The sequence below is a fragment of the Eublepharis macularius genome, chromosome 17 (genome assembly GCF_028583425.1).
Source record: "Eublepharis macularius isolate TG4126 chromosome 17, MPM_Emac_v1.0, whole genome shotgun sequence".
In the NCBI taxonomy this organism is placed as follows: domain Eukaryota; kingdom Metazoa; phylum Chordata; class Lepidosauria; order Squamata; family Eublepharidae; genus Eublepharis; species Eublepharis macularius.
The window spans coordinates 27,947,950-27,966,540 of NC_072806.1; the positions used below are offsets into that span (position 1 = coordinate 27,947,950).

The window sequence follows — 18,591 nt, forward strand, 5'->3', positions numbered from 1 at the left end:
CTTTAAAAGTATTTCTCTAGCACATAAGAGGGGGTGTGGTTAGTAACAAGGACCTATTTCCAGCTTCCCATAACCTCCCCCCGCCTCACAATCCTGCCATTCTGTATGGAGCTCCAGAGTTAGGCCCTTTCTTGTACCTCGCTGTCTGTGTGTGCCCTCATTCCCTCCCCAGGAAAGACTGCTCTGTTTTTTAAAAACAGCAGCAGGGCAAAGAAATGGCCTCTGGGTGGCAAGGACACTGCCACATGGGCAGGAAAATCTGAACACCCACCCACAGGACAGTCACACAGGCTTTACTGTCATCTTGCCCAAAACTGCAGCAAAGTGAGCCTGGGAAAACTTGCTTTGCACAAACTCAAAAGAAAAACTGGGGAAAACCCTGAAGGTGCACGAATGCACCATAACGCTGCAAGGAAACAGTAAAAAGTGACTCCCGACGTTGAACTTGGGGCAAATAATCTATATGGAAATTACCAGTAGGCAGAACACTTAAGTGTTGTGGAACAGGGTCGGGAATGAATGCCCTGCACTGTGCCAAGACCTCACAGCAGCCAGCCTGCGGAGAATGTGAAGGTACATCCAAAGCACCACAAGAGCCCTGCTACATCCAATTGGCAGGCTGACTAGTCCTGCATCCCACTTCCCACAGTGGCCAACTGAATGCCCAAAAGCAGGGATGCATAGGCTAAAGTGCGTACTCTGTATTGTTGCCCACCAGCAACAGCTACGCAGTACACTGCCTCTGAGCATGGAGGCTCCATTTGGTCATCATGGGTAATATTCTTTAGCTGGATTCCTCCATTAATTCATTTAGTACCCCTTTTAAAGCCTTCTAAACTAGGGGTCCTCACTCCATCCTGTGGCAGTGAATTCCACCAGTTAATTGGGTGTTGTGTGACGCACTGCATACCGCTGAATACCAGATGCTGGGTGAAATGCTTTTTCGACGCATAAACCCAACGAGCCTTTGGCCTGCTCATAATCCAAGTGTTTTCAATTGAGGGTCAGTCGGACCTGGCAATAAACCAGTTTGGTTTTATTCATTCCCTTTATTTCTTAGCCACCACTCCAGAAATGGCTGTTTTGCAGGTGCCAGTTTGGACTTCTAGATGTTGCACTAATCAAGTACAGTATCAAGACAAGTTTGTGCCTCCATCCCAGGCAAACATGAAAAAGATGCTCCTAAGGGCAGAATTCTGGGAGCTGCAGCTATTCCGTAGTCTTTCAAAGCGAGTCCCTAGCCTTCATCATTGCACCAGTGGGCTTAAGGGCATATAGGCTCTTTCTGGTAAAAATCTCAAAAGCTATGGACTGGGCAAGAGTTCTGGCCAGGGCTGGGGAGCTGAGTCTCTGTGTCCTAGATTCTCCCCACCCCAACAGATGATAATTTAGCAAACCAAATTAATTGGAATGATTTATCGTACTTGGCTGAGTTGCTTTATCATGGTTCAGAAATTTGTTTTTTAGAGCACAGAAGAGCAAACTATAAGAAGCAGGGGGCCAGAACACAGCCAGCCCTGGTGGCCTGCCTGGAGATGCTTCAGCGTTTCCTCCACTATGAGCCAAGCTACAAGAGATGAATGACACTTGAACGGCAAGTGAACAGACTCACATGTATTCCTCTCTGTTCACTTGTGCTCCACTTGATCACGTAGTGGAGCACAAGTGGAGCGCAAGTGAACAGGGAGGAATACACGTGAGCCTGTTCACTTGCCGTTCAAGTGTCATTCCTCACTTGTAGCTTGGCCCTACATCAGTTGTCAGGAGCAGACAAAAGGGAGTGGCGCACAGCTGGTTCACCCAGACTGCTCTGGCAGGGTCCCACACTGTGGAAGCTGGGCCTCTTACTGTTGTCTTAGGTGAACTACCACATAATTCAAGGGAACATGGAGCACATGGTTGAGGCCCAAATAAGGAGCCCAGTCCCAGCAAACATCTCTCCACCCCCACTTGAATGCTACATTGTCCGGGCTGAGAAGAAGAGCCATTTGGCAGGAGAATGGGAGTCTCCCAGCAAATAGAGAATTGCAAGTTGGGGCAATGAGCAAGCACCTGGACAGTTAACTGGCATCCAGATGGAGCACTTTCCCTATCTGCAGCCCTACCTGTCCAGTAACCTGCGCCACTCCCTCTCCTGGGGACAAGGCCCATCACTGTATCCTACAGGTATCCTCAAAGCTTGTCCTATGAAATTCCAGGCCGAGAAGGGCTTTGGCTGTCCACATGAAAAATGCATCTGACAGCAGAGGTGCCTCTTCCAGTACTAGTGTCTAATTTCTACCTCTGGTTTCCCACTCATTAGGGCGAGGTCTTCCTCTTGCCCTTTGGAAACTCCTGCTTGGAAGGCACAGATTGCCCACACAAGCCAAGGTATGATGGCCAAGCTCCCCCTTCTCAGCTCCATGTAGCTTTTTTCATCTGAAATTCAGACAGTGCCTTTGACTAGAGATCACCTTTGCAGAAGCGGTCTCCCTTACTCCAGACTTCCACCTATGTGCCTTAAAGGAAATGGCTGTTACCCTGCAGATTGTTCGAAAGCGTGACTTCTCAGCCCTTATCTCGAGTCCTTCTGGTCCTTTGCACACTTGCCCAGCAAGACAGGGCCATAAAATGCCTGCCTTTCCCCCAGTTCTGGCTCCACCACGGTCAGATTTGGCAAAACCATGTCGGCACTTTCAAATCCACATAGACACACACGCAAGTTGGGGCCAATTCTGGATTGATAGCCATCAGTCTGCTGCTTCCTGGATTGGGCTAGGCAAATCTTCAAAGTGGCTGTACTCAGGTTTTGAATCCTGGATTTCAATCCACCTGGGTTAGGGAGGAAAAGAGAAAACGGGCAGCGTTAGACTCTCAAGGGAACCGGAGCGGTGTCGTGCAGCAACTAGAGCTGGGTTCACTCAGATCCCCACTCCACCATGACGTTCATCTGGTTATTAGCCAGCTAGTTAAATGACCAGAGGTAGCCTTGCCTATATCCTAGGAAGGAAAGGACTGATGTAGCCGTGCCCTGTTGGTTGGTCATCCAAGGACATCTTGCAGGCCACTGATAGAGACAATTTACAGGGGTCTTATTCAGGTCTTTCTGGTGGTCTTGAACAGAAGGGGCATTTGACCCTCCTGGGAGAGCCATCTGTTCAGCACCAGATCTGCTAATTTTATGGTGCTAGGCTAAAGCTATTTCCCCCCACCCAGACTTGTGCTTGGGGTTGGCCCATTTGTTTTAGTTTTGTATGTGTATGTGTGTTACTGTTTGGTGGATTTTTATTTACTGCAAGCCATTTTTACTTCTTTTGTGCTGCTGGATTGATTTTTTTTCTTTTAATGCAGATGAAATTTAATTGTTGTGCTTTTAAATGTATATATAATTTTCACCACCACTGCTTGAGACAACTGGCAGCATTCTAGGGTGTCACAAAACCAGGGGTGAGAATCGCTGCGCTGTGCTTACTGTTTTCAGGGCAGTTGAGTTGTCAACATTAATTTTTTAAAAATACCTCAAATAACATTGGTGAGGCAACATAAAAACCATTTAAAACTAAAATTTTAAAACGTAAACAAATTAAAGAAGCAGTGAGATCCCAAATCAGCAGGTGAAGCTCAGGAAGGAAGGTGGCACCCAGGCAACTCCCCTTGCCCCGAACTTGATTTGGAGTCCAAGCCCACTAGCCCTCCAACCGTGGGAAAGAGCCTGAGAAGGGGACCTGCCCCAGTGGAAGAAACACGACAAGGATTACCCAAGAATGGCTGCTGGAAAAAGGAGGACGACGGCCCCAAAGAGGAACGGGAAGCCCTTCATGAAGTGCAGGCTTGCTGGGAAAAGGGAGTTGAACACACCTGTGGCCACGAGTGAGCACAGCCCTTCAGTGCAGGCCACTGCTGCAAAGAGGGCCCCTGGAGGAGAGAGAGTTTACACGGAGGTACCACACCTGTAAAAACAACTGGGGGAAACTGAAAGAAAGGGCCCTTCTCAGACCTCATCCCATAGCTGGCTAATCACAGCCAGTACTTTGAACTTGCTCTCTGCTCCTGGGAGTGTCTGTTCCAAGAATCCTGTGTATATGGGGGATGGGGGACAGGATACAGGGACAAGTCCCAAGGCCTAACCTTAAGCCCTGTGGCAAGGCCTTTGAACACCCAAAATCTGTCTCTGAAAAGCAGAATTGAGCAAAATTCATCCTGCAACACCTGTTCTTCTGCATGGTCTATTTCTTTTCTACCAGAGAACAGACAAGGAGCTTCACTGGGCCTCCAATTCCTGGAAGCCCCCCCCCTTTTTTTAAAAACTTTTTATTTTGGAAATTTTTGTTCTGAAACCCTTTTTCAGCTGCCCCTTGGGAGGGGTCCTGATCTCTTCACCGATAATGAGCACTTTCAGTTGCATCAAGGAGGACTAGAAGTTTGCTCTTTTTAAAAAAAATAATTCTCAAGAGGCTGCATCCTGCATTACATATACCATGGACCGTACACAATTCATTTACTGCTTGGTTGTGAGTTGCAGACCCATTGTTTCCCTTACCCTGTTCTGTCTCGTCAACCAATTTAGACAGCTTGGAGCGGATCACAGGAGTGGCAGTAATCGAAAGGAAGAGGAGCCCATAACCTGGGCAAAAGCAAAAACAGGTTATGAAGTAGAATACGCGACTAAAAAAGGAGCCACCAATGTGGCCCACAGAACTTTGCTAGCCACTATCCCACACTGCACACACACACACACACACCCCAGCTGCACTTTGGTTGAGCTCAGAGAAGATTTCTGTGAATATGTCTTTTAGCATCCTGGCAGCAAGGGACAAATTCATCCAGATACATTACTGAGCAGGTGAAAAACCATGATAGCTACAAGGAACCTCCATGTTCGGAGGCAGCATACCTTTGAATGACAGCTGCTGGGGGCCAACGACAAGGAATAAGCAGAGGAAGCCGTCTGGCCTCTGCGCCCCTGCTGTGGACCTTCCAGGGCAACGGGTGAGGCCAAACTTGGAAAAGGATGCTGGGCTAGAAGGACCACTGGTCTGATCCAGTGGGGCTCTTCGGATATTCTTAATTAGCACAGGCAATTTGTGGGGCCACTTCACACTTGCAAGTCATGACGTCACGTTCTCACCAAAGGAGAAATGTTCAGGCCTGAACTGCCCTGCATCTGACATAGAAACCATTGCCGACAAAAGCTGAAAGCTGCACAGCCAGCTATGTGGCTGTCCTGTCAGGGAGTGCAGGGTCCCAAGCTATAAAGCCAACTTTTCCCTCTTCTGTCCCTCTGTGGCCTGTCACGGGGCCAGGACAAGTGGCAAAGCCCCCTGTGGAGACAGGCAGTCCCCTTGCTCCCAGAATGCTTCACCTTCTGACAGGCCACAGCGACAGATCACACGACAATATCCCACACCCTTTTGGTCTTCTATACACAGAGGTCTGCCCTGACCTGGATAGCCCAGGTGAGCCTGATCTCATCAGATCTCAGAAGCTAAGTAGGGTCAGCCTTGGTTAGTAATTGGATAGGAGACCTCCAGCAAAGACCAGGGTTGCAGAGGCAGGCAGTGGTAAACCACCTCTGTTAGTGTCTTGCCAAGAAAACCCCACCAGGGGGTCGCCATAAGTCAGCTATGACTTGAGGGCACCCTCCTCCACCACCACACAGAGGTCTATTCCATGTTAAGAAATTTAAACCATTTGCAACCTAATTTCCTAACCAGAATCTGTAAACAAGGACCTCGAATGAGAAATGCACGTCACTTTTGAGAAAGTTCCACCCCCAGGAGTCTTGGGGAGCAAAGCCTTAGAATTCCATCTGACCCACCCAGACAACCAATGTGCAGCGGCTCCAGTGCCCTGTGGATGAGGAAGCTCAGGACCACGAATAAAGGACGGGCACAGAAAGCAGCCCCGTGTGGACCATCCATTGCCCATGCATTCACAGCAGCAATGCGAGTGACACACTGGATCACCACCAGGTACAGACAGCCAAAGAGACCAAAATCAACAGCTATGAGGCACCAGAGCGATCCCTTTGGAAAACAGAATGCCAGACTAAATGGACTTGAGTGTCTTTGCAAAGCCACCCTTTTGTGCTTCTGACGAAGACCCAAGGAGCAGTCGGGGCCCGTCAATCATCCTGATGCTTTGCTGAATAGTTTGGAGACACAAAATGGCCATTCCACTCTGGACAGAGCGAAAGCCAAGATTACCTGTGAACATCAGGGGAGTGGTGGCTGCAAGGGCAATCACCCCAAGCCCCAGAATGTTGGAAAGCAGCCCCAATTCTGCCACCCAAGTGTCCTCCATGCACTTCTGGAGCAGCCAGAGCCCTGCTAAGCTGGTGAGGTAAGTCAGGTAGTGGGCTGCCGAGCCATAGCCAATCAGATCTGAGCCCCAACAGAGCGGAGAGCTCAGCTCGTACAGGATCAAGATGTCTCGAGTTCCAAAATGCACAGTGATCACCAGAAAGAAGGCAAGAGAATAGAGGGCGAGCTTCTTCCAGGTCCTGCCCCGGCTAGGGGCTGTGTAAAGGCGGTACACGGCCATGTAATGGCGGAGAGTGAAGAGTCTTCCCTGCTGTCTCTGCAGCACTGACTCCTGGAGGCAGAAGGCTGCATAGAGCGCAGCGCAGAGGCCGGCAGCAAAGACCAGCCAGAACGGCGCGAGGTACCCTTCAGCCTTGCGCCACTGGCCCCCAATGATGCTGGCCGCCATTCCTGCCAGGCCAAGGCACGCCTCCAAGATGGCTACCCGGAAGGTGCGTGCTCGCCTGTCACTAACGTCAGCAACATAGGCAAAACACCCCGCCAAAATCAGGTTGTAATCACCCGACAAACCGCTCAGGATGCGGCCAAGTAGGAGGTAAGGAACTGGCAACTGGAGGTACATAACCAGTAGGTAGGTGGCTGCCTGCAGTGCCATGCCCACCGCTGGCAGGATAAGGACCGGACGGCGGCCCGCATGGTCACTCCAGGGCCCAAACAAGGTCACTGAAAAGAGGCCCACGAAAAAGCCGGCCAGGTTGATGTAGAGGTTCCAGTGGGCAACCGAGGCCTCCAGATCCTGGGAGAGAAAGAAACAAAGGTGAAGCCAAGAGAGGTGAAGACCCAGGGGGAAAAAAACAGGAAAAAAGGGGGGGAGGGAAGGACTGCTTTTCAATTTATCCAATATTAGAAAAATTGAGGGAGCACTGAAAAAAAATTCTATGAAACATTTTCTCTTTTAGAATGAGAAAAAATGCTTCTTAAGGCAAGTTTTTTTACACTCAAATGTGTAGCCCAAAAGGACTTTAAAAATGTTTCCAGTGGAAGTATTGGGATATTTGGGGGAACCGCTGAATCAAAAAGTACTCATAATGTACACCTATACAATTTCATGAATTGTTTTGTTTAAATGTAAATAATGTTGATAACATTAATTCATTTATTCAAAGAAGTCTACATAGTTAATAGGCTTTTAGACAAAATAATACAAAATAGAATAGACATGGTTCAAAATTAATAGAAAATTCCCAAATTTAAGAAATTTATATTTAAAATAACCGATTAATAGATTTTGGTAATATACTATAATGTCATTATTAAATAGTTCAGTTTTCAATGTTAGTTTTGTGTGATATCCACATATGCTGGTAGTCTTACCTATTTTAATTCTAGGAAAGTGTCTCCATTCAAATAATAACTTTCTTTTGTTTGCTACAGAGTTGGTTTTATACCTTCACTTTTTTTTTCTCTCTCTCAGATGTCAAAATTTAAAGATAAATATTCTATGGTAGCACACGGTGCTGCAGTTTACAACTCTTTCTCAAGTATTTATTTTATTTTACTTCATTTATTCTCCACTTTTCTCCCCATTGGAGACCCAAGGAGGCATATATCATTCTCCTCTACTCGATGTTATCCTCACAACAATATATTTGTATTTTAATCTAGGGTATTTAAATGTTTTATGGTTTTAATTGTGAAATGTGATTTTTAAATTCTGGTGTAATCCGCCCTGAGCCTGCTGAGGTGGGGAGGGCGGAATATAAACGGAATATAAATAAATAAATAAAACCCTGTGAGGTAGGTTAAACTGAGACCCTGTGATGGCCCAAAGTCATCCAGGAAGCTTCCATGGCAGAGGGGAGATTTGAACCCGAGTCTCCCAGATCCTAGTCTGATCCTTTAACCACTATGCAACACTGGCTCTCAAGTACTGGGTATCCTTACATTTTTGCCTTATAGAAAATGAAATTTATACTTTAAAAATCCATAAAGGTGAGAGAGAGAACAATTTCATATTCTGACTAAATTATAAATGACACATTTAATGACATTCAATTGGTAAAAACTTTAGGTTTGATGGGAAAGTAAGTATGGCACAGGCAGGCAATGGAAAAACTACGAGTTTGTCTCTTGCCTTGAAAACCTTGTGTGTGTGTGGGGGGGGGGGTCGCCATAAATTGGCTGTGTCTTGATGTCCCTTTCCTCTACCAAGTGTATGTCTGTCTAAGCCCCTCTGAAGCTAGGCAAGTGCCAGTTATTCTCTGCCTGCGCCTTAGATCTTGAAGGGCCATGCCCTTGTTTAGCCTCAGTGGACCGAAGGATCTGTTCCGGGGGAGGACACCAGACGGTCCGGAGTCCAGCCAGCCGCCGGCAAGGAGCGCGTCCGACCCCCGCCTGCCTGCCTCCCAGCTGCCGGCGCAACGCCGTCGAGTCCTGGGCTGGGCGGACAGGCTCGTACGCACCTCTTGCCCGGCGGGGGCCCCCGAGCCGCTCCCGTTGCCGCCGCAGCCGCCGCCTCCTTCGCCTCCGGCGGTGCCGTTGTCCAGGCGGGCCCAGAGGTACTGGGTAAGGAGCGGGTTCTGCACGCCCAGCGCCAGCGTGGCCAGCAGCAACACCGGCTCCACGGCCCGCAGCCGAGCGCACCGGGGCGCGGAGGGCGACCTCGGGCCGCCCCCCTCGGGCTCGGACGAGCCGCCCGGAGGTGACTCGTCCATGGCGGGCGGCGGCGAGCCTGAACGCGGCGGCTAGGGGCGGTCCTCGGCCCTGGAGAGGCGGGACGGGGCGGGCAGAAGGCCTTGCGAGTTCCCTGGCGCGCCGGATCGGCTCGCAGCCTCTAACAGGTCCTTCTTGGAGGAGTTCTCCAGCGAGCCGGGCAGACACCCAGCACCTCGGGCATTGGCTTCCATTTAAAGGGAAAAAACAGCATGCAAATAGGCTCCGAAAGCTGCCGCTGGGGGAGGGAAAGCGCCTGCCTTTCTCGCAAGCCTTTTCCCCCGATTCAAAAACAGTGTGCACTGGACGGAGACGTTTCCCCCTTTCTGCTGGGTATTGTGTGCAGGTGCGGTAGCAGAAAGGGGGAAACTCTCCCACCCCCGCACGGGAAAAAAACTCGGGAGAAAGGCAGGAGCGCTTCCTCCCCTGGCAACAGCTTTCCCAGCCCATTTACACTCCCGTTGATAGAAGCCCGATGTGTGTCCGTGCAGAGCACAGGTGGGCTGAAGAGAGCCTGCTGGATGTTCGAGGTACCAAAAGTCGGGACGGGCAGGAAAGGGAGGGAAAAGAGGGTTCAGAGCATGGAGAGAAAGGCCAAAGGAGGTCGCTGGGGCCCTCCTTGAAATAGAGGCCTCGAAGCCGTCAGGTAATCCTAAACAGAGTTTCGCCCTCCCAAGTCCGCTGAAGTCCATGGCTGGCTCTGCTTCGATGGCGCCGCCGGTGGGTTCCACAGTGCTGGAGGCCAAGCAGGTTTCAAGATGCAAAAGCTACTGGGACACACACACACCCCAGAATGGCGTTTGCTGCTGGAGACAGGCATGTAATTTAATTGATTGGATTTATACTCCGCCCTCCCCACATCAGCGGGCTCAGGGCGGATAACAACACAATTTAAAACATATTTAACTATCATTTAAATTATAAAAATACTACATCTTATCATTAAAATTACATTTATATAAATATAATATAATATAATATAGACACACACACACACATAGAGCAAAGAAACAAGGCAGCACATAATTTGATTTGGACATGGCAAAAGGGCTTTCCTATGACAGATTTCCCCAGCACCACCAGGGCTTTTTCAGCTAAAAAAAATATTGACAATTGAATATTGTTATATCAGTATAATTCTGTTATCGATGCATGTAACAGGTTCTCTGAATTTCCACCTTTCATATTTCTGCAGCCAAAGGTCTAGGGACTTACTTTTTTAAAAAAACGGAACTGCGAGGAACTAGCAGATATGGAAATTGTTTGTTACAATAATATTGCCCTAATACGGTCTAGCAATTACCATTTCCCCAACGCAGAAAAACGCCCTCTGGTGGTGCTATGAGGAATGGCTGAGGTCTTAAAAAATGCGCTCCTTTCCGTTCGCATGGCGTGGAGAGACAGTTTGATAGTTCTGAAAATATTGACACTTGGCCAGCCAGGCTTTCCACCACGTCCAGTACCGGAGTCCTGTTCCTCTGCTCTCTCTCCTTTTGGGTTCGGCTTAAGAGTCGCCTGATAAAGAGTTCCAAAGAATGCCCAAGCTGGCTCACTGCTTTGTGGTATCTTAAGGAAGTTGTAACAGGCAATGTCCCATTCTGTCTGCTGGAGCTATGTAGTAGAGATGTCCCATCAGCCACTGGGGGGGGGATTGAGTCAGAGATCATCTGCAAACATGAAAAGGTCTCAAAACAGTGCCATGGTAGCTAGTCCACAGTGAGGATCCTGAAGCATGCCCTTAGCATACACCTCTCCTGCCCATAAACGATCAGCCATGCCTTGCTGCCTCCTCTGCGCCATTTTGTATAGCTTTTGGAGATCAAATCTGCCACACTTCAAGATGTTGGATGCTGGGATATGCCAACTAGGCCTTTCCTGAATCTGGTTGCTTTTCCCAGTTTGGACCAACCTTCCAAGTGGCCTAGTGGGGGGTGGGTTAGACACACCAATACCGTGCTGCAACACCCCCCCCCCCAACAAGATGAACATTCCCCCTTCCAAATGCTTATGTTAAAGGATATTCTTGTAAGGGCATAACATTAATTGCTAATCCCCTATAAGTTTAATCATTTGGCTAGACCATGTTAAAAGCGGGGGGGGGGGGGGGTTTCCCAGCAGGATCTCCCAGGATCTGAGATCTGGCACCTCTAAAAAAAAATCACATGACTGGTGGTCCTCCCCCCCCCCCCCGCCTGGCACCAAAAGACCCACGGGCCGTCTCCCTGGGTGAAGCTTCTCCCAGGCCGCCTGCTTCCCTGGCCTCTTCCCCAACCTTTCCCTTCCTCCCTCCCTCTCTCCTCCTTTCCTTGCTTCCTTCTTTCTTTCCTGTGTTAGTCTGTAGTTGCAAAAGCCCAGAAGCACCTTTAAGACTAACCAGCTGTACTGAGGCATAAGCTTTTAAGAACCACATGCATAAGTGGGTGTAATCAAAAGATTGATGGCACCCAATACCAATGCCTCAGACAATCTAATTCAAAAGTATTTTAATCAAATGGATTCTGGTTTTGGAAAAGGCGTGACCTAACTTGCAATTTGCTGCTCAGAAAGTAGATTTCTGGCTCACAACACTGTACCACACAGAGCAAACAGGAGATTCAACGGTAGCTGGGTAGTTTAAAAAGACAGAGCCAGCGGCAGGCAAAGGCTTTGCTATACCCTGGAGCTGTGTAAAGGGGCTGTGAAATGCCAGAAGGGAAACTTCCATCCATGATAACCTCTCCAGGTCCAAGCCCGGCTCTGGAAGGCAGCATTTCCATTCCTTGCTGCCCTTGGGTTGCGATCCCACACAGTTTTAGACTGGAGAGGTGAAATTGACAGAGCCTTTGGGGAAACGGATATGAAATTAACAAACCCTCTAAGGAGCAATCTCTACCAGCTCTGTCTTTTTAAACTACGCTTCCTGGCTAATATTGCATCTCCCTACACTTGATGAACACACACTGAGGCATCTTGTGTAGAGAGACTCTCATAGTCCAGTCTCAATGTGACCATGTCAGTCCTGTTCCTGACAAGATCCAAGAAAGGTGGTGCTGGACTGCAGGGCCTTATGCCTGCCTTCAATCTCCTCCCACCAGCTGAACAACACGCCCACCACCTTGGCCTTCATGATTCAACTGTGTGAGGGCCCCCATTGAGGAAAAGTGTTCACAGCAATTTTTTTTTAATCTCGCTCAAGTCTACCATTAAAGGTTGAATCCTTGCCAAGGACTCCAGTTCGATGCTCCTTTGTGATGAGTTTATGATGCTGTTGTCAGCCAAAAGTCATGAACGGAAGGCAAATACCTGTCTGTTCCAGCTTAAAAGGCCTGAGCTGCAGCTGTCCCTGACATATTGCAATTAGGGATTCTCTAAGGGCTTGTGGCGGGGGTAGGGGGGATTGACAGCTCAGTAGGGGTGGTGGAAAGGGCCATCAAGTCATAGCTGACTTATGGTGACACACACACAAACCCTGCCGGGGTTTTCAAAGCAAGAGACTAACAGAGGTGGTTTGCAATTGCCTGCCTCTACATAGCATCCCTGGTCTTCTCTGAAAGTCTCCCATCCAATTACTAACCAAGGCTGACCCTACTTAGCGTCTGAGATCTGACGAGATCAGGCTTGTCTGGGCTATCCAGGTCAGGGCTGGGAGCTCAGTGATCTGCCACAAAGTGATCATTTCAGGCAGGTTCAGGTGCAGAGCCATGTTGGTCTGCAGTAGAACAGCAGGATCTGAGTCCAGTAGCGCCTTAGAAACCGACGAGGTTTTCCGAGTGTAAGCTTTTAAGAGTCAAAGCTCCCTTCTTCTACCTTTATATCCTGACATCTTCCTTTGCTACACCCCCACCTCCATCTAATCAAGCTGCATCGTACCATCTTGATGCCATCCCTTGTAACACCCCACCCACCTTTGGTTGGGATAGAAAGGTTCAGGGATCTCCCTTCCTACTTGTTTCTGAAGAAGGGAGCTCTGACTCTCGAACGCTTACGCTTGGAAATATCAGTTCTGGATCCAACTCTATTTTGTATCCAGTTATATCAAATATCTGGTTTAATACTTCTTTCCAAAATTCTTCTATATACCAACATTTCCACTAACAGTGGGCAAAGGTACTAAGTTCATTGCAGCCTTTCCAGCAAAGAGAAGATTTTGCAAATGAAATAGAGCAGGGTGCACTTTAAGCCAAGCCTTCCATGGGAGGACCACTCCCAAACAGCAAACCTGCAGCAATTGGCTGTCATCTAGCATGAAAGATGCTGGGGATTGGATCTGGGACCTTTTGGTGTGGAAGGTAGGAAGGAGCCCTATGGAAAACTCCTGGAGAAGAACATCTTTCAGCACTACCTTCTAGGACTTAGCTTGGAAGGGTTGAAGCCACAGCTAAGCAGTGTTCCATGTACCCCTTTCTACCAGATGCCCTCCAAGAGAATGAGCAGGCTCACTCTGATGTTCTCCTTCCCCCAGCCAACCTGTTTGTGCTTATGCAGACTTTGGGGTCAGGGTGGAGTAGGGAGTGCCGCTGCCTCTCCAGGGCCTCTGAGACAGCCCTGTTTATCAGGTTGACTTGAAGCAAAGTGCAGCTGTGGACTCAGGTCGTTGCCCGGGGAGGAGGGACCGAACTCTTGCAGATGTGTTCTGGGGGCCAGCAGACAGGTGCTTCTTGTTCTTCGGGGCTCTTGGCACAGAGTCAGCAAAACCAAGGCTGGTAGCTGGCTGAGAGGAATGTCTTTCCCGCAAAACCCACACCCCTGGTTTGACCAATGAATGCAGCCTGGTACTTTATGATGAGCCTTGTAAATTGCAAGCCAATAGTATTGCCAGTAAATGTCATTGCTGTTATCAGTTGTTATCAGAGAAGAACAAACAGCTGATCAGCTGATAAGAGCTTGTATGGCCCTGTTCCTTTCTCCAAGTAAAACTGAATAGTTGCTGTTTCTTCTTTGCTCCCAATCCATCTCTTCGTAAAGTAGCATCAATGTTCTGAGAGCATCTAAACATGAGTCATCCCGTTGGTTTAAAAGGCACTTTGCATGTTTCACAATCAGAGACTTGGGCAAGGACTGAAAAAAACTGCACAACTAGTTCTGCAGGGTCACAGGGGCAGAAAGTTGTTTTGGAAACTATGAATTCAGGAAGACATCAAGAGGACACGAACTGGAAGACATAGTCAATGCTGACAGCACCCGTCCTTTCCAATGAGCAAATTGGCAACTGGTTGGAGAGATCTCTGTCCCATAGTGATAAAACTAACGGCCACAAGAAGATGTGCTAGCCCTCATTTAGGTGTCTTGAGGAAAGTCTTAGCTTTTTAATTTACTTTATTTAGTTAGCCTTTCTTGGAGATTACAAGGTGGATGACGAAATACAAAAGCAATGCAATAAAGGACCATCTCCTCCTGTATTGTCCAGCCAGTTTGGTGTAGTGGTTAGGAGCGGCATGAATCTAAGCTGGAGAACCGAGTTTGATTCCCCACCCCTCCGCTTGAAGCCAGCTGGGTGACTTTGGGTCAGCCACTGCTCTCTTAGAGCTCTCTCAGCCCCGCCCACCTCACAGGGTGATTGTTGTGGGGATAATAATAACATATTTTGTAAACTGCTCTAAGTGGGTGTTAAGTTGTCCTCAAGGGCAGTAAATAAACCAAATGTTGTTGTTGGTGGTGTTAGATATTTAAGATCTTCATCACAAGCTCTATTCTGTGTGCCTCTGCCTTCAGAGGTGAGGTGGGCGGAGACCAGAAACAGCGCTTTTCCAGTGCTGGCTCCATCCCTGTGGAATACCTTTCCTCTTGTGCTCACCTGGCCAGAATGTTTCTTTTTACCCAGGTTGCTCTTTTAACATCATTTTAACAGTCCGTAAAGCCCTGGTGGCTCAAAGGAAAGGGATGACTGCAGCTGGGAGATTGGGGCAGGGAAACTGTAGAGAAACTTGGCATGTGGAAGTTGCATTGTTGCTGCACTTTATCTGCAGCCACACCAACAACAGGGAACCCACAGAATCCTGTCCCCATGTGCGAGACACCTACATCTCTGTTCCCATGGTAAAAAAAGCCCTCCTGAACATTTTCATTTTACACATTCAGTGGAATGCAGGGCTTTTTTTCTGGGAGAAGAGGTGGTGGAACTCAGTGGGTGGCCTTCGGAGAAAATGGTCACATGGTTGGTGGCCCCGCCCCCTGATCTCCAGACAGAGGGGAGTTGAGATTGCCCTCCGCTGGAGGGCAATCTCAACTCCCCTCTGTCTGGAGATCAGGGGGCGGGGCCACCAGCCATGTGACCATTTTCAAGAGGTTCCGGAACTCCGTTCCCCCGCGTTGCTGCTGAAAAAAAGCCCTGGTGGAATGATAGAAGTGTGGGAGGCTTCCTTATCTTCTCGGGAAAGGAACTCCTGCAGGTGGGCGCCACCACAGAGAAAGCTCAGGTACAGGCAACTGTACCCTTTTTCAGGGTGACGCCTCCAGAAGATTCAGCTCGGATGAGCAAATATGCCGCAGTGCCGCTTATCAGGAGAGGCAGTCGTGGAGATACGTGGGCCCCAACCCATGCAGGGCTTTGTAGATAATAACAGCACCTTGAACTTAACACAGAAAATAGTTGACAGCCAATGGAGCGACTGCAAAGTGTTTGTTTATTTGGTTACTTTGTTCATAGCCTGCCTTTCTTGCTAAGACTCAAGGTGGATTACATAGTGTAACACAATACAATCGAATGGCATGATGTTTAATGTATAGAAACTTACCTGCAGTTGCACGATATTGGTAGGTAGTGCTTTGCTTTCATCACATGAGACATCCAAGAAACAACGCAAGAGGACAAGGATGACCCAAATGAAAAACAATGCAAAAATAGAACTACAGAAGTAGAAAATGATGTAGTAAGAGCAGGGCTTTTTTTCAGCTGGAACACGGTGGGACGGAGTTCCGGAACCTCTTGAAAATGGTCACATGGCTGGTGGCCCCGCCCCCTGATCTCCAGACAGAGGGGAATTGAGATTGCCAGACCGAGGGGAGTTTAGAGGGCAATCTCAACTCCCCTCTGTCTGGAGATCGGGGGGCGGGGCCACCAGCCATGTGACCGTTTTCTCCAAGGGCAACCCACTGAGTTCCACCACCTCTTTTCCCAGAAAAAAGCCCTGCGTAAGAGCAGAGTGAGTTGTGCAGAATACTATGATCCTACACCCTTTATAAAAGCGCCCTCCTGAACCATTCGTGTATACCACAGCTTTTATAGAAATGCCCTCCTGACCCATTCTATTTTTCACAGTTTGCAGAGTGATAGAAGTGTGGGGGCTTTCCGGGCGTAACATGCATATTCTGCCTGGCTTCCTGTAGTAACTGAGTTGCAGCATTCTCTTCTAACTGGAGTTTCCAGTTGTCTTCAAGAGTGTATACTTGTAGAAAATCTACATGCAAAGGGGTTGAAAGTGCATTGAAAGTGCATTATCCAATGTGCATGAAAACTGTGGCCTTGGACCAGTCCATACCTTGCATCCTTCACCAGGAACCCTCGGAGAAAGGTTTTAGCTGCAGGGGAGAAATAGATCTGGGCTTCGCAACTGACTGGAGGAAGCAGCAGCAGCGGGGGGAAGAGAATGTCTTCAGCCTTAATGTTATCTCAGTAATGCTAAGGACAGTTTTATTAACTTCATATGGAGAGAGGGAGCCTAAGGAAGATGTCAGATTTGCAGGAGAGAGGGATCTCCATGAATCCTAGCACCTTCTTCTCGCTGCACACTAGATCTGTGAACAGAAATCAACCCCCCTTCCCACTTAAGACCTTTCCTTTCTCTTGCTCTCTCTCATCCTAAAGGATACTTTAGCACTCCTCTTTGAACTACGTGCCATTTGGAAGCATGTGCCATGTGAGACGACATGCAAGGTGAAACAGCAGCTCATGGCTGCCTCCTTACCTAACACCAGGGCTTTTTTTCAGCTGGAACGTAGTGGAACGGAGTTCCGGCACCTCTTGAAAATGGTCACATGGCCGGGAGATCAGGGGGCGGGGCCACCAGCCATATGACCATTTTCAACAGAGAAGGGAAAAGGTTAGTGATTGGGCAGTGGCTCCCCTCTCATGCTGTCCCTTGCCTGCATCTTTGGCCACCTGTGTCAAGTGATGCTTTATTCAGCTGTTACAGTCATAGGGAGGATTCATTCTGAGCACAATGAAGCCCCTCCATGTTCCCTTGTAAAGAACTAGGGTTTTTTTCAGCTGGAACACGGTGGAATGGAGTTCCGGCACCTCTTGAAAATGGTCACATGGCTGGTGGCCCCACCCCCTGATCTCCAGACAGAGGGGAGTTTAGATTGCCCTCCGCACCGCCGAGTGGCGCGGAGGGCAATCTAAACTCCCCTCTGTCTGGAGATCAGGGGGCAGGGCCAACGGCCATGTGACCATTTTCACCAAGGGCGATTTAAACTTTAAAAAACTCCCCCTTGTTCCAGCTGACCCAAAGTGATGTCATTGTGCATTCCTGAGTTCCGCCACTGAGTTCCACCACCTCTTTTCCCAGAAAAAAAGCCCTGCCTAACACACACTATCCAGGTAGCAACACACCCAGTTGCACAGGGGTTGGGGAGGTAGCAAATGAGCGGGTGGGTGGAAGGTTAGCAGCAGCAGATCCTGGGCCTGGGTAGCTGCCCTGCCTTGCATGTGGTGCTGGGATGGCCAAGCAAGCAGACCTGCCCGAGGCTGAAGCCCTGAGAAGGAGGTGAGGCCCTTGTCACGAATCCGGAACTTCCTCATGTTCTAAAGTGGAGGAAACCTCCCCCCAGCCCAGCCATGGCCTTGAACACTATCCAGCTTCCTGCACATCTTCTAGTTTCCAATTGTGAAGGATTCCCCCCACCCCTCCAAATGCTTCCGTAAAGATATCTGTGCCAGGCTCTCTGGAAGGCCAAGCACAGCCAAATGGAACAGAATAATGAGAGTCGGCCCCCCACTTTCCGGATTAATTATTACAGATTTTTATGGTTTTATGACCTTATGTAATGTGTGTGCTTCACATAATCTCCCAATAATCAGCAGATAACGGCTCCAAATGAGAGCCGTTTAGTGAGTCCCTTCTTGCAGCCTGCTGCACAGAACCATTTCAAGCAGCCGCCTGGTGCTGGATTGGATCTTGCACGTTTAACAACTGGAATTAAGCAAGTAAAACCTTCCTTAGCATGGAGACAGTGAGGAGAAAAGCTCCCTTTCTGCATGCCAAAGAGGCAGAATTAGAACTGGCCCAGGAGGCAAGTGCCACAAGCCCAGTCGGGTCTAGCTGTTCGTGCCGGCTCTGTGCTTTCCCCTTCTGGCATGCAAACCAATAGCACCCATGTACCACAAATGACCCAGGAATTCAGAGCGGGTCTTGAGCAGATCTATTCTGACAGCGCCTCTCCCTTTGGAAAGTGACTCTCCCCGGTTTGGCGTGTGAGGCCGTTGGACTTTGAGCGAGGGAACGACTTGCGCAACCAACTCAGAATGAAGTTTGGAGGTGGCCTGCCTACAATGTTGATAATGGAAAAGGCTGGCTGGAGCAGACCATGGTGGGTCCATCTGGCCCGTACTGTGATCAACCAAATGCACCTTAAACGCCCATAAGCAGAGGCCCAGAGGCCGAAGATCTCCAGGAAGTGGTAATCAGAACTGGACTGCCTCTGAGCATGGAGGTCCCAT

The 18,591-nt window shown here is 48.9% G+C and overlaps 1 protein-coding gene across 2 annotated transcripts; it reads right to left on the minus strand.

The window, feature by feature from the left end:
- Window positions 1-1,683: 1,683 nt before the first annotated feature.
- On the minus strand, window positions 1,684-8,973 carry SLC46A1 (solute carrier family 46 member 1). Of its 2 annotated transcripts, XM_055001903.1 has the most exons (5): window positions 8,705-8,973; window positions 6,186-7,038; window positions 4,520-4,603; window positions 3,738-3,894; window positions 2,617-2,811 (listed from the first exon to the last, which is right to left on the minus strand). In XM_055001903.1, the coding sequence occupies exons 1-5, from the start codon at window positions 8,954-8,956 to the stop codon at window positions 2,730-2,732; spliced, it is 1,428 nt and encodes a 475-aa protein (XP_054857878.1). In that variant the 5' UTR covers window positions 8,957-8,973; the 3' UTR covers window positions 2,617-2,729. The 2 variants fall into 2 exon arrangements, with proteins under 2 accessions (XP_054857877.1, XP_054857878.1); XM_055001902.1 differs by lacking the exon at window positions 3,738-3,894 and having other exon boundaries at window positions 1,684-2,811.
- Window positions 8,974-18,591: the final 9,618 nt, after the last annotated feature.